Below are 16,193 nucleotides of genomic sequence, written 5' to 3' on the forward strand. Positions count from 1 at the left end.
TTGATAGTTAAAATTTTTGTATTAGTTATACAGAGTTTGTATTTCGCTGGACGTAGTCCGAGAGAGGTATATATACATATAGTAATGGGTCGCATTTTTTTTTTTACAAATTTTGTCTTTCGTCATCAATTTCATGTTTGGGTTAATATAGGAATTTGTTAATTAAAAACATAGAGAATTTTGTTGCTTAGTTTAAGCTGAAACAATTAGTGGTAACAATTAATATCCTGGTAAATTAGCGAGTAATTATGGGAAACTGTTAGTAGTGTTACTATACATAGACGCTTTATTATACAAGTCCAACACCCTAAGGTTTAATAAAAGACTTCCGTCAACGACTTGAACGTTTGTATAACATACAGTAAACAATTCATTGCTAACGTTAAACGATATCATGCTATGCTCAAATTAAACAGATTTTTATAGCATTAACCTGATTCATTAGCGAGGAATGCGGGGAAACTTGACACTACAAAGCGGTGTCACCGGCTCAGTATTCAGACCCGATCCACATAAAGTAAGACTATCGGCATGCTCATATTAATAATTATTTCTATATCATAACTTTACTAAGATCTGTATTATTAAGGCATATAAGTTTATTAGCTAGTTGAACTATTAGTATTAACTCCAGATAGTCTTTAAAACTGAATACAAAAATAATTAATTATTTCAGAAGCTTACAAAGATATAGTAACATTAGGAGTCAAACAATGTAAAGGTCCTCCGCGTTGATCAGGGACGTACAATGGTATTACTCTATAACTATTTGAAATATGATGACAGTCGTATAAATCATTTCATCGAATGGCCTCATTCTCGAAAAAACGAATATTTGAAATAAAAGAGTTTCCCACTGAAATTTACATTTCTATAAACTGTTTGGTTGACTTGAAGAATGGACACATGGAACTATATTTACACTTGCTATGCTTGGTCACTATACGCTAATACTAGACGATTTTGTTTACCATAACTGCATGGTATCATTGAACTTTGAACTTGCGTAAGAAAATGTTCTATGCAACGTAAAAGGACTACTTTTTTTAAACAAACACATGGCTTTGTTTACATTTTGATGCAACATTACGTGTATATTGTTGTTTTTCATAGAATTTTGGAAAAATGTAAACAATAAATACATGTTTTATATTTATATATGATTCAAACAATTTTTAAATTAACAATTGAATAAAGAAACGGAAAAATATCCCGACCAGGACGACGTGCTTTCATTTTTGTTAAAAATGATGGGTGTCAAATGTAAACATTACCTCTGTATCTGTGTACGTCCTACGATCGAGTCTTTGGGGTGGACGGGCGTGAAACCTTCTGATAGAGGTCAGTTATAAACATATCCTCTTGTCTTTGTTCTTTGAGAATTTAATCATGTGTATTATAAAAACATGCACTGTTAGTAATCCACGTGTTGACAGTTACGCGTCACCACAAATACATTGTATCCATCGAACACAAGTGAAGTTGTTCCATCTATAGCCTAGATGGCGATGGATAAAAGCGTAGATTATATATCACATTGCTCCGAAGGATGTAATATCGTCAAGTCAGACGACAATCTCAAACAAATTTAGCTACTTGAACACTTGTGTTTTGACAACTTCGGAAAACTCCACTGTGTAACCGTGCGTCAGCCTCGCCTCGCTGCACAATACCGGTCACCGAGTTCACACATGTGGCCGAGAACAAATACTTTATATTATTACGCTATATATGAACTTTTTGCAAAATTTAATACCTACTTAAAGTTCTGATCTGATTAAATAAAATTATCTCTGAAATTTACTTTGTTTGTCATGTTTATTTTACACTAAAATATTGAACTTTTTTGTCGTCGCGGATGAATAATTCTACCTTACGTGCAGCGTCATCATTCGCTGTTCAATTGAGTAAGCTCCTCCCACTTTTGACCGACTTTTATTGAATAATTACGTCACTTTCAAATGACGATTTTATTGCATAAAATATAAATAAAAAGTCGTGTGAGTGTAAATATAGAGATTGAATTTCGTTTTTATGTTAACCATGCTTGTATGGAGCAATTCCTCTAAGAATATATTCAATATGGGGCGCGTTATTCTTAGAGGAATTGCTCCATACAAGCATGGTTACCATAAAAGCGAAATCCAATCCCTATATGAATAAACGATTTGTTTTTAAATGTATCCATACATTGTTTAGAGTATAGAAAATACACCGATTGTCATGTAACAGGGAATATCTGTTCGAGTCCGGAATTTCTTCCTTTATTGATTGTGACATTTCCCATTCGGCGGCCTAATCGTTTTATGTGTAGGTTTGGGAAGATCTTGCCTGGGTGCTTTAATAAATGATTTTACAAATGATACTATCGTGTCCCTCATTCTCTCTCTGATATGTATAAGGCAACTTTTATCTGTCCACTCCATTAATCATAACTACGGAGAAATAATTATGGAAACAAGTGTGAATACCTTAAATCTCATGATTTGTTAGTAAGATAGATTTCAAAAAAAAAGATGAAGGTGAAAAAATTATTATTAATTGGCAGCATAAAAGATGTATGCTTGAGTCCACAGGATATTTGTTCCTCTTGTTTACATGAATTACAAAGCTTTGGATATGTAAGTGTTACAGGGCCTATGCAAATAAGACATACATATATACATTATCTAATATGTGAAGTAATGTTAATTGCGGTCACTCTGTTTTGTTCCTGAACACTGTGCTACTGGATAGTAACATCTGTTTTGAAATAATTATATATTCTGAAAAGAGTAGGATATCTGATATAGAGGGTCAGGGTGATCTGTACACCGGCTGTCAGTATACTTCGCCTGTCATCGAAAGCCACTTAATTTCCATTCAAACGACGTTTTCTCAATAACCGAAATGTACTGACATTATAGTGTGTTAAAATGATATTTTGCAATAACAACCTGGTATTAGGTCGTACAACACTTATTCAAATGAAGAACTCGACTTTCATCCAGATCAGAGTATCGAAAATAAAAAAAAATAAAAAAAAAATAAAAAAAATCAATAATAATAAAATAAATGACTTGTTGCTAATATATACATGTAGCATGCTGGGATAAAGAGCTATCATAATATAAATACTACCTGCAATGTATGTTTATCACCCGTCATCAGGGGTTTAATGTCTCTTATTTTTCTAATGCTCACTGCCGTGTGGTGACAGTGTGAAATGTCAAACGTCTGTCAACCAATCAGAATGCAGAATTCCCATCTAAGGTATAATACGTTAAAATATACGACCTTGACCTTCATGAATTGTTACATGAGTCCAATAGTCTAAAATTGTGATAAAAACAACGTGAGTTACAAAAGATAGTATCCTTTCAAGGACAAAGTGAATATAAGAATAATTTAATAGCTTTGAGTTTGATAATTATATAACGCAACTACAAACGTCAAAGAAATGACGAAACATTTCTAATAGAGCAAGAAGAATTTTTGAAAAAGAGATATTCACAGTTTACAAAAACTAATTTAGCAAACAGACGGACTTAATAAAAGAACTTGAAATAATTAATAGTCTTAAAAAGTTGATGTTAAAAGTTACCAGGTTAGAAAAGCACAAGTAAACTAATTGTAACTGTAATACAAAACTGAAACAATATAACAGATGCTAAATCTCTGGTCCTCTAAATTCAGCTGCAGTGCTTTATTTGATTAATTTACGTCCTATTAACAGCCGGGGTCATGTAAGGACAGATTTATACCATATTAAAATGCGTTATAGAACTAGAAAAGACAATAAAATCACAAAATTTGATGTAATTTTCCTGGTTAACATGTTTTTGGAATTATCAGAAATAGAAGAAAAAGGAGTAAACTAACGCATTGGATACCGCATTAACTATCGAAAGGTTTACGCTTGATGTTACAAATGTTTTGTCTGGACTATCAGTGGATAGCTAACGATACAGAATCAGTGAAGTATTCAATCATTCTTGCAAACTATTACAATATTTAGAAACAATACATAATTGAGAAATTGGTCCACATAAACTAGGCAAGACTGTAGTGTTTATATTTAAAGTATGGTATGAGTGGACAGATGTCTTTATGTAAACCTACTTTAAGCCCTTTGATATCTATTTATACAGTTATTACAAATTATCTTGCTTCAATTGTCCATTACTTTGAAACTCCTTATGAAAACAGTTTAATAAACAAGATATGTAATATTGCATTATGTACTGATTTCGTTCGACTACCTATATTGAAGTTAGTGACACAAGATAGCGCTTCGTGTTGCTTCTGGGCCTATGTATTGTTGCTATAAAATAAAGCACATTGTATGTCAAATATATGGAAAAGCGCCAATTAAAATTATTAGATATTGCGTGAAAGTGAATGTAAGATATGCAAAATTATAAATGAATCAGTTAAAAGTGATGAGTAAATGTTTAATGTGACCGCATGAGTCTATACAATGAATTGCACCACGGCGGAAACGCACTGCCTTCCTTTCGATCTTTCTACTGATCGCCACGTTCCTTTGAAGTAACCGTGAACAAAGTACAAGTAATGGTTTGTTTGTGGTTTTAGTTGAAAGCCCTCCCCGTGCATTCTGATTGGTCGTTTATCTGGTGAAGGTGTCCGACAGCAGCAGTATATACTCTTTATTTAAAATCAGTTGACACACAATCAGATGTACTTAAATACTACATTGAAATTTCTGCTCATAAGCATGTTTACTTCTGTATTTTCTGCATTGAAAAAGGTTGTGTACTGTTAAGTCAAATAACATCCATACGTACAGTAGCTGCATGTACCTGCATACCATAGACTCCGATCATCGATGTTCCGGGAATGTACCCTTCAAAAACGGGGAACCAAAACGCTTGGACATATTATGTCCCTTTTTTATTGATTGTGCTGGATACGAGCCTCACTATTTTTATATTTGTAAAAAGAGCCAATACTAGCTTTGCGACAAACCTTCATACCGAAATATTACTATATAAATCGATTTTTTTATATTTTAAAAAATAGGGATGTACCCTCTATGTAATTCTTAATTACATTGTACCTCCGTAAATATTGTTTGGTGGACTTATTAAAATACTCAGTTAAATGTACATTGTACGTAACATGCATACCATATATGCACATGCATATGTAACTACATGTATGTACATGTAACTAAATTGATAAATGGATACCATCATATGTATTCGATAATGTCATCATGTAGCATCAGTTATCTCTGTCGAGAATTTACTTATTTTTCGTTATTCTTTCTTCGCTTGTTTTTTACATGATGACCTTATGTAACACATTGTAAATAGGTTTTGTTGATACATATATGGCTTATGAATATTCATAAATGAACTTGAAATATACAGGTAATACATACATTTTCACTACTATTTTCCCGGTAAAATCCAAACTTTTGTTTTCAGAAACTTGGCTGGGTTTACTTTATAAGTAAATGATACAACAACGGAATTTGTGTTGAAAATATCACGCAATTTTCATATATGTAGAATTGACTTGGCAGTCGCGGTTTTTTTCGAATTTATTTCAAGATGGTGGAAATTCATAATGGTAAAATGCAATAAAACGTCACGGTACGAGCCTCGGCAAGCCTCGGCTTTTACATGTTGTGATCCTCGTGTAGAATATCCCTATCCTTCATATACAGTTATAGACATATGAAAGAGTCTTAAAATATGTGATTATCAAGGATGTAGTCTCACTTATAAATCATTGGTGATATATCAATAGTTCAATTTTTGAATGTGAATATTCATACCTTAACTTTGCCGAGGTTTTAATATATCGAATTGTACTTGTACGGCACATGCATGTACATGCAAGCGATTTTGATTTTTAAAATGTTACAATATTCAAGTGAGCTTCATGTCAATCAAAGGTTCAGCAGCACAAGTTTAAAATATGACTGACCAATCAAAAGGCGCCATGGATTTGCAGTTGTAATTGGGAGTGGCTTTCAATTCTCGATAGAATGTCGGTGACGAGGTGAAGGTTACCTGTTACGGGGTCTGTAACCACATCAAAGAAACTTTCGGAACGGTGTTACAATCTCCCGCCGCGGAACTTCATTCGCAGCGAACCTTCTCTGTTTCCGCCGTGGTGCAATTCATTGTATATGGTATGTATGGGCTGACCCCAGGGCTCCCAAACCTGGTAGATCTCCAAAACTGCTAGGGAAACAATCTTACAGTAAGTGTTTCAAGTAACACACGTCCCATGCCGTCAATTACATTTTCTAGCCTATAGTAAGTTGTCATTGCTTAGTTATGCTATCATTGTATGGAGTTTGAACAGATTTTTTTATGTGTTTTCAGGTTATTGTCCGGAAACGAAAATTTGTGAAACAAACTAATCTTTAGTAACAGTGACCTTCCTAGTTGACCTTTTGACCCCAAATTCAATCTCGAGCTATTTTATCTCCAATGTTAGCATTGTGTGCAGTTTGAACAAATTCCGTTGATGTATACTCAAGTTATCATTCGGAAACTAAAATTTGTGAAACAATCTATTTTTAGTAGCGTGACCTATGCATTTGGCCTTTTGACCACAAATCCAATCCCAAGCTGTATTTTCTCATATGCTTCTTTTGTGTGATATTTGATCAAAATCCGTTGATGGTTTTTTTTCAAGTTATCGTCTGGAAATAATATTATGTGAAACAATCTATTTTTAGTAGCGGGACCTAGGCAATTGGCCTTTTGACCACAAATCCAATCCGAAGCATGTTTCTGCTATGTTACAATTGTATGAAGTTTGAACAAATTTCGTTAATGCGTTCTTAAGTTATAATCTGGAAGCTAAAATTTGTGTGGAAAATCTATTTTTAGTAACATTGACCTTTGTAGTTGATCATTCGACCCCAAATTTAATCCCAAGCTTATTTTCTCATATACTGCAGGGGACTAATAAATGTGTGCTTGTAAATAAGTTGATAAAGAAATAAATAAATACAAATTAAAAAGATGAATTTGACTTATTAATAACTAGTAGAGCTTGTATTTGTAGCATGCTAGGGTGAGAAGTTAGCCTACGTTTAAGGTCACAGAGATCAAACCTCTCATTAATGTGGCCTGTAAGATTCTGAATGAAATACTTCCTTTTCGTCATTGAGTGTTTAATGTTAACGGCGGAAATCACATAATTATGTGGCCGCATAAGTGTTTTTATATATATACAAATGACCTAATCCAAAGGCCATGTTAACATATGTCTGTATTATCTAAATGATGAAATTTAGGTTAAAAACTGCTATCGGTGACGCAACAATGTAAATATATGATATCCACGGATTTAGACTGTCAGTGGCATTGGACGCTGACTTTTGATAATCGCCCTGCAGGGAAATGATAGCTGTCGTTTGAGATATTTTAGATAATGAAGATGTTGGTCTCTCTTGGAACTTTTAGTGAGACAGAGTACGTACAATAAGAGAAAGGAAATGTATTTTATATACTGATTATTTATTTTTGAATAAAACGTAGATTCATCAAGGTATCAATCTAATGTGTCAGCATTACCCCACTTTCTTGGGTTCCCTTTACATACTGTCATCAGAAGTAGACGATTTATTTATACTTGAATACAGAGCTGATCTGTTGCATTCCATTGACTAGTGTTCCAAATGTATCAGGTAAGATTTGCTCATTTAAACATAACGTAGCTAAACACATATTCAAAAACAAAAAAGTACTTCTTGATTACTTTGGCAACGATCTTGATGTGCGTCATTTCCTACATACAAAATCATTTCGAATGTAACTTGCAATACCGCGACATTAAATAAATATATAATGCAGTCCAATTCTTGAAACAAACACATTTTGTTGAACATGATATTTATTTCTACTGGTATCTCACACAGGAAGGCTCACGATAAAATCGTTATATGAAAAGTTTAAGATCGTGTAGTAATAAATACAATACACAATACGATTGGTTGTCTTCATATGATATACTGGGCTGTCTAGACACACTCATGTATCTGGGATATAATTCAAGACAACGGCCAAAATAAGTTTCATTACGTCCACTTTCTATCAAATATAATAGCACATGTTGTCCTAAAGATCTACAAGATTTCCTACGATCGCGTAGTAATGAATACAATACACTTTTCTTTGTGAAATTTGTCTTTTACGATTGGTTGTCTTCATATGATATACTGGGCTGTCTAGACACACTCATGTATCTGGGATATAATTCCTATATAAGACCTATTGTATATTACACGAGCTACCAGATTTACTCCGATATGCCTGCCTTTTTTCTTCCTCAATTTCTCTTCGGTTTTGTTCACGAAGTGAATATAACTTTGCCCGATACCTTTTCTCAAGTTCTTCTAGCATTTCATTTTGCTGACGTAAATGTGCTATTTCTCTGGTGGCTTTTTCTATTTCACGATTCTTTTCGTCCACAACTTCTTTGATTCGTCGTTGATACTCTTTTTCTGCCTGTACTAACATATCATTTGTATAATAATTTCCTTCGTGTGCCGATATAATTTTTTCGACTTCTTTTATCAAATTCATTGCATCTTTTTCTCGGAATTCATCCGACTGGGTGTTGTCAAATGCAAGGCATCTGTGTCCGCATTTCTCAAGGATGTCCTTCAGCTCCGGTGTGTCTTCCACACATTCCTGTAGAGTAGTTCCCGTCCTTTTTAAATCATCCCCACGGGTGAACACCACTATCATATGATTGAACATGCCTTGCCCAAATATCTCAGAAAAAGACGTAACTGTATCCTGCTCTTCTTTAGTAAACCTCCCAAAAGATATTACCAGTATAATGGCATGCGGCCCCGGCAAACACAGCTCGATACATTTCGTAGCTTCCTTCATTGTCTCCTCATTGCTGATGCTGGTATCAAATAAACCCGGGGTGTCCACAACAATGATATCCTTCCCAAAGCGCTGTGCTCTTTTGAAGCAGCACTTCTTGGTGATTGACCCCATAGACAGTTTCGATGAGAAGGCCTTCCTTCCGAGTATAGTGTTCCCTGTAGCACTTTTTCCAGAACCAGTTTTCCCAATTAATACAAGTCGGACTTCTTTCGCCGATCCAAGCATGGTATGTTGATCTGCTAAATTAAACAGAAAGCTAATTGACAATAAAGCAAATTTTGAATTATTTAAAAAAAAGTTTAGTCTATCTCTGTTGGTTTGATAAACGTTGTATATTGAAGACAACGAAGATGCTGTATTTCTGTAAGATCAAGCATAGTTTACTTATATTCCAAACACATATTTATTATATTTTTACTGTGATATCTAAGGTTTTATTGGGATATATAGCTTACTTAATTTTTCATTTTACTTGTTCGATCGCAAATATGTTGCATTTGTTAAAAACATCCTAATTTTCTTCATAATATGCGCCCTATGTTTGAAACGAAATTAGTAAACGAGGAATAATTAAAGTAAGCAGGTATCATGGCAGATTATATTCAGATTATTGATGAATAGCGCTTGTATTCCATGCTTCGTTAAAATTTCCACTCAATGAAACATAACTGTTATTCATCAAGGAACAGATGATAACCTCTATATAGTTTTTTTCTGGACATAATGTAAGGAGAATCTTCTTTTGTGTTTGTAAGGAATTGATTTTTTTTCTTCAAAATTACGAAATCAATAACCCACAAATTTTTAGGCTTAACTTATCTATTCCCATTTGTCGTCAAATAGAAAATGGCTTAAACTAATTAACGTATTTATTAACATTACACTAATTATACTGAACTTTTTCAGTTTATTTATTTCTACAGAGTTGATGTTACAAAGAACTGTAAGGTGTAACAATTTCCCCAAGAACTTAAATGTAAAGCATAACAGATTATAATCACAACTGTGCGTGTGTTGGTGATATTTGTTATTACTGGTGTTCAGTTGATATCTGATAGAAATGTTTTGAACATCTGCCTTTTCATTGCATTGAACTTCTTATGTGTTTCATCATAAAAGGTGACAGCATGTTTTTTCCCTCATAAATATCGAGATAACATTCCGTAATTTCACCCAGGGATTTTGAACCATGTAATGCTACACATATTAAGTCCGAATCTTTGATTTGAAGATAATGTAATTAGACGTAATAAATAAAATTGATGAAACATGTACCAAAACGTTGAACTGTTTAAATCATTTTTCCTATATTAGAAATGACGTTTTTTTACAACAGCTATTAGCTGTCGCCGAAGGTGTCCAAATTGATTAAGTGACAATAATGTGTCATGAGTGTACAGTCCAAATTGATTAAGTGACAATAATGTGTCATGAGTGTACAGTCAAAATGATAAGTGACAATAATGTGTCATGAGTGTACAGTCAAATGATTAAGTGACAAATGTGTCATGAGTGTACAGTCCAAATGTAAGTGACAATAATGTGTCATGAGTGTACAGTCCAAAATGATTAAGTGACAATAATGTGTCATGAGTGTCAGTCCAAAATGATTAAGTGACAATAATGTGTCATGAGTGTACAGTCCAAAATGATTAAGTGACAATAATGTGTGATGAGTGTACAGTCCAAAATGATTAAGTGACAATAATGTGTCATGAGTGTACAGTCCAAATGATTAAGTGACAATAATGTGTCATGAGTGTACAGTCCAAATGATTAAGTGACAATAATGTGTCATGAGTGTACAGTCCAAAATGATTAAGTGACAATAATGTGTCATGAGTGTACAGTCCAAAATGATTAAGTGACAATAATGTGTCATGAGTGTACAGTCCAAAATGATTAAGTGACAATAATGTGTCATGAGTGTACAGTCCAAAATGATTAAGTGACAATAATGTGTCAGAGTGTACGTCAAAATGATAGTGATAGTCTTTACAGTCCAAAATGATTAAGTGACAATAATGTGTCATGAGTGTACAGTCCAAAATGATTAAGTGACAATAATGTGTCATGAGTGTACAGTCCAAAATGATTAAGTGACAATAATGTGTCATGAGTGTACAGTCCAAATGATTAAGTGACAATAATGTGTCATGATGTACAGTCCAAAATAGTGACAATAATGTGTCATGAGTGTACAGTCCAAAATGATAATGACAATAATGTGTCATGAGTGTACAGTCCAAAATGATTAAGTGACAATAATGTGTGATGAGTGTACAGAGTGAGATTATGATGGTAATGATAAAGCGAACATGATTCACCCCGTTATCAGGGCCCAGTTTCATGAACATTCCTTAACTCTAAGGAATTCCTTAACGTAAATTTCCCCATAGGAAAACATTAACAAAAGTTAAGGAAAAATTCACTATAAGCTTGTAATAATAATAATACTATTATATAATTAGTATATACAGGAGCCATTCTTAAATTTTGTTATGCTTTCCTATGGAGAATTTTAACTAAGGGGATTCCTTAATTCTAAGGAATATCGATGAAACTGGGCCCCGTTACAAAGTAAGGTCTTCCATTACCTTTTGCTTGGGATAAAGTAGACATCGGAAGCGGTATTGTTGGCGATGATTGGGTAAATTCCTTAACTTCCAAATCAGCTCCTTGTAAACGATGACCTCTGGCCAGCACTGTTTCGATCACTAAAACAAGAACATTTACTACATTTATACAAAGACACGTTTTACCATTAGTAATTATAGAATTTCATTGGTCATTTTAACCTCGCATTAGCCTGAGAATTTCTGGCCCTGATACCAGACTTGGATATTATGACATATAGATGTCTGGTTTAGGGCCAGAGCGCAGTAGTACTCGAAAACATGGAATAAGCCGACACCATTTGGTATCGGGCCAGGTCATCTCCGATTCAGACTACTTACAAAATATTACCACCGAGAATCGCCACTTACCTTGGTCTTTTCAACAAATGAATAATTTATCTACTCATAGCCATCCATTTCATCACGCATGCACGTTCTATTGTATCAACACAGTAGTTTCTTTTCCGCAACTTTAAATTTCCCTCGTCGTCGTCGCCATTTTCTAGTAGTATGAAAATCACCTTTAATCTCGTCGGATTGCTATATTTGGGTAGATATAATATTCATTTGTTGAATAGACTAAGGTTAGTGGTGCTTTCGGTGGTCAGTCTGAATCGGAGATGACCTGGCCCGATACCAAACGGTGTCGGCTTATTCCATGTTTTCGAGTACTACTGCGCTCTGGCCCTAAACCAGACATCTATCTGTCATAATGTCTAAGTCTGGTGTCAGGGCCAGGATTTCATTGGTCATTTTAACCTCGCATGATTGCGATTGGTTTTCAAATGTGGACTACATTTTATATAGCACTGTCTGTTACAATGCATTTATTACAATTTGCTGCTTACAAACAGTAGAAAGAACAGACTATTACTTCTGTTTTAGGGTATTCTATCTTACGACGGAAAGATATCATGATTCAATATGTATCAGTTAGAATGCGACTAGAAATGACAGATCAATATCGATGTTCTCCAACGCGTGACTGTTATTTATACATATAACTTGCAAATTGATTTTCAAATCTTAAAATGACATATGCTAAAGCTTACGTCGTTCGAAAATTCGAGTTGGATAAACATGTTACAAATACAACAGTCAACTGCTTGAGAACCTCTTTAGATCCAGGCATGTACGTTTTGGGTTTTGACTGAGTTTTACATCTGTAAGTGATGAGGTGATATTTTGTATTTCTAATTTGGATTGGCAACGTCTTCATTTCACTAACATGATTATTCATATGCATCACAGCTAAGACTTTATTTTAACTAATAACGCCGCCTACCTTCAGGGTTTTCAAACGTTATAACAGCCTGATTTCCATAAAAATCCATCTTTTCGATGTTGCCACCTCCACTTTTCCGTTCATTTTCAAAGTATTTTGTTAGAGCGCCCTTTGTTGTCCATGGTGGCATTGCCGTAACTCTAATCATCTTTGGAGGTCCGTGTTAGGTTAACCAGTTGTCGTTACTATAGGAGGGATGTGTGTTCAGTTAGTTATTATAAGAGCGCTAAATCATTAAACTTCATTTCATGATAATATAATAACGTATTATCAACTAAAAACATTATAATATTTCAAATATCTTTATATTTTATTACATGCATTTAGTATAGAGATATTTTTACAGATATCAGAAACAAATATAGCTTAATTGTTTATTAAATGTTTATCAGAATAACCGTCATTGACAAGGAAAACAATACTTTTAAAATAAACATTAGAAAGACGAGCATTAATACATACAAGAATGCAACACAACATTTATACCGTCTACAGTAAATATACTCACCCAACTTTGGGAATATCTGGTAAAATGAAACTGCATTTGAGAGTAAAGAATTTAAAGCAAAAATATCTAGTGATTCTTGGAAATTAGTGTTGTTTTCGTTGAAATAAGCGGAGTGTATTTATGTCGATTATTACAATGAAAGGAAAATGAAAGTAATATGCTAAATAGGAATTCTTATCGAAAGACTACTATATACGTCCGTTTAGACAGAACGCATGTAACAGCCTTTGATTGGCATGGGGTAATGGACGCATCAACTGATAACACCTACATAATATACATGTATTTATCTAACGTTCGTCGTAACCCTTCAGTGGAATAGTCGCTAAACGTATCATCATCTAAAAGGTATTCAATATTCTATGTGACACGTGTGTCTGTACTGTTAGGCAATTGTGTCTTTACTGTTAGGCACATGTGTCTTTACTGTTATGTACGTGCATTTACTGTCAGACACATGTGTCATTACTGTAAGGAAAGTGTGTCTTTGCTGTCAGACGCACCTGTCTTTACTGTTAGGCACATGTGTCTTTACTGTTAGACACATGTGTCTTTACTATCAGACACACGTGTCTTTACTGTTACCACACTCTTGAAATTGGGCTTTATTAGTTTAATGTCCTAATAACAGTCAGGGTCATGTAAGGACGTTTGGGTATATTGGTGGAGGAAACTATGTACCCGGAGAAAACCACCGACAAGCTGTCAGTACCTGGCAACTGCCCCAAATGGGATGGCATTTACCGTTACCACATTCCTTTGTGAACTTTGCGATCACAGATATCATAGGTGGTACATTTTCTAGTGAAATCATGTAAACAGCCCGCACTAACAATCAGGCCAGTCCACTTTTAAGTCAAACTTTGGAGTGAAATTCCATTCTACACAATCATCGACCACGTTAAACTCAAAACTATACATACACTTATACACAAGCGCATCATTGATGTCCGTATTGTTATTCCCAGAATCCATTACCGACGACCAATGTCTGTTAGCGCCTGTGTATTGATACTTATAAACACGCATCTCTTACATCATCGATTTTATGTTTTCGGAGAGTTTTATCTGCCTGTCGAGTAAACACGTGATAGGGTGGCAATTATTCCGAGTAAAATATCTATACTTGGAAACTCTGTACCACGTATTTAAAAAAGCAGATTGTGCGAAAACAATTGCATGATACATGTTATCGATGCAAGTATATCGCCAATCTTAGTTTTTGAATTTTATCATTTTAGTACAAGGATTTGAAATAAATTGGCCATGGCTTTATAAATAAATTTAGTTTTAAATCAAATCCCATAGTTGGGCGCCAGCAGGACATGCCATCATCAACATAACATCCGTCATTGCATTAATCATTACATTCATTTTGTTATCATCTTCATCATTTCTGAATTCAAATTTAGCCATCATTTAATATCTTTTAGCACCTTCATGATTTCTTCATCAGTATAACTTCATATTGGTCATTTAATTCACCATTCATTATAAACCTCGTGCATTAAAACATTTATAAATTTATTATTTATTACATTGATAATCAAATTCATTATTGCTGATTACTAAGTTCGGTCATCAGTTAGCACCTTGTTAGGCACACGTGTCTTAACAGCTAGGCACATGTGTCTTAACTGCTAGGCACATATTTCTTAACAGCTAGGCACATGTATCTTAACCGCTAGGTACATGTGTCGTTACTATTAGGTACATGTGTCTTAACTGCAATGAACATGCGTCTTTACTGGTATGCAAATGTGTCTTAACTGCTAGGCACATGTGTCTTAACTGCTAGGTACATGTGTCTTAACTGCTAGGCACATGTGTCGTTACTAGTAGGCACACGCGTCTTAACTGCAATTGTGCCTTATATATTAACTGCTAGGCACATGTGTCTTAACTGCTAGGCACATGTGTCTCAACTGCTAGGTACATGTGTCTTAACTGCTAGGCACATGTGTCGTTACTAGTAGGCACATCTGTCTTTACTGCAATGTACATGCGTCTTTACTGGTATGTAAATGTGTCTTTACTGTTAGGCACAAGCTTTTTTACTGGTGGGCACACGCGTCTTAACTGCTTGGCACATGTTTCGTAACGTTAACTGCTAGGCACCTTTCAATCAGACTTCGTTTTGGGTGAAATTTCTTGCAATATTCGTGTTTAAACTGACATTAATATTTATGTTGAATTATTATTAGCTGTCATTGTTAGGTTCTGAACAATACCTAGATTTCAAGGAAAGAAAATAAATCACCAAACATCTACGTTCACTAAAGTGTCTTTATCAGATTGACACCGGGCAAAATTACTACCTAATATATTATTCAACATTTTGTTAGGTATTTTATATCGACAACTGAATATATTCAATACAGAATTAGTGTTAATCTCCTTTGTGATATGATTGGTTATGGAATGGTTACATCTAAGTTTACGAGTTCTTCAGGATATAACGATATGTATTTTTAAATACTAACATTGAGCATATTTTTGAAATTCTTTTGTATTTGTTTTGTAATCGTCGGCTCCATTTTTTTAATCCGGGATATTCCCTTTGGGGAATCCCTTCGGGTTGGAGCTTGCGACGATTCTGATTGGCTGACATTTTGGATCAAGTTATTTTTACATTTCATCATCCAAATTGACAGTATATAGTAGATAAGTATAGTACTATTGGGGACTGAGTGGTTTTCTCCTACTGTAGGTGTTTGTTCTGACTACTTTCGTAGTCAGGGTATTTTTATGTGATAAATTACAGGGTCTGGCCGGTTGGTTGTTATGCACGGCGTACGTGTAATGTAGGTCTGCTAAGTCTACATTAAGGATTTCATCAGCCCTTCCGTTGTAAATTCTGTGATTCATTCATTCATCTACTTCATAATAATAAAATGTTGAATGTTACCTAC

The 16,193-nt window shown here is 34.3% G+C and overlaps 1 protein-coding gene across 3 annotated transcripts; it reads right to left on the reverse strand.

Annotated features, from left to right (window-relative positions):
• Window positions 1-7,845: 7,845 nt before the first annotated feature.
• On the reverse strand, window positions 7,846-14,504 carry LOC138334227 (GTPase IMAP family member 7-like). 3 transcript variants are annotated; one of them, XM_069282837.1, is made up of 4 exons: window positions 13,282-14,504; window positions 12,774-12,958; window positions 11,468-11,587; window positions 7,846-9,106 (listed from the first exon to the last, which is right to left on the reverse strand). In XM_069282837.1, exons 2-4 carry the CDS (start codon window positions 12,919-12,921, stop codon window positions 8,241-8,243), a joined length of 1,134 nt encoding a protein of 377 aa, XP_069138938.1. In that variant the 5' UTR covers window positions 12,922-12,958; window positions 13,282-14,504; the 3' UTR covers window positions 7,846-8,240. The 3 variants fall into 3 exon arrangements, with proteins under 3 accessions (XP_069138938.1, XP_069138935.1, XP_069138936.1); XM_069282834.1 differs by having other exon boundaries at window positions 7,846-9,109; window positions 13,282-14,503; XM_069282835.1 differs by lacking the exon at window positions 13,282-14,504 and having other exon boundaries at window positions 7,846-9,109; window positions 12,774-13,097.
• Window positions 14,505-16,193: the final 1,689 nt, after the last annotated feature.

Source organism: Argopecten irradians, chromosome 11 (assembly GCF_041381155.1).
Source record: "Argopecten irradians isolate NY chromosome 11, Ai_NY, whole genome shotgun sequence".
In the NCBI taxonomy this organism is placed as follows: Eukaryota; Metazoa; Mollusca; class Bivalvia; order Pectinida; family Pectinidae; genus Argopecten; species Argopecten irradians.

Coding starts and splice junctions, on each gene's coding strand:
- LOC138334227 (XM_069282834.1), bottom strand. CDS start 12,921: ATGATTAGAGTTACGGCAATGCCACCATGGACAACAAAGGGCGCTCTA. Junction 11,588..12,773: donor AACGTTTGAAAACCCTGAAG/GTAGGCGGCGTT, acceptor TTCTTGTTTTAG/TGATCGAAACAGTGCTGGCC. Junction 9,110..11,467: donor TACTTTATCCCAAGCAAAAG/GTAATGGAAGAC, acceptor TGTTTAATTTAG/CAGATCAACATACCATGCTT.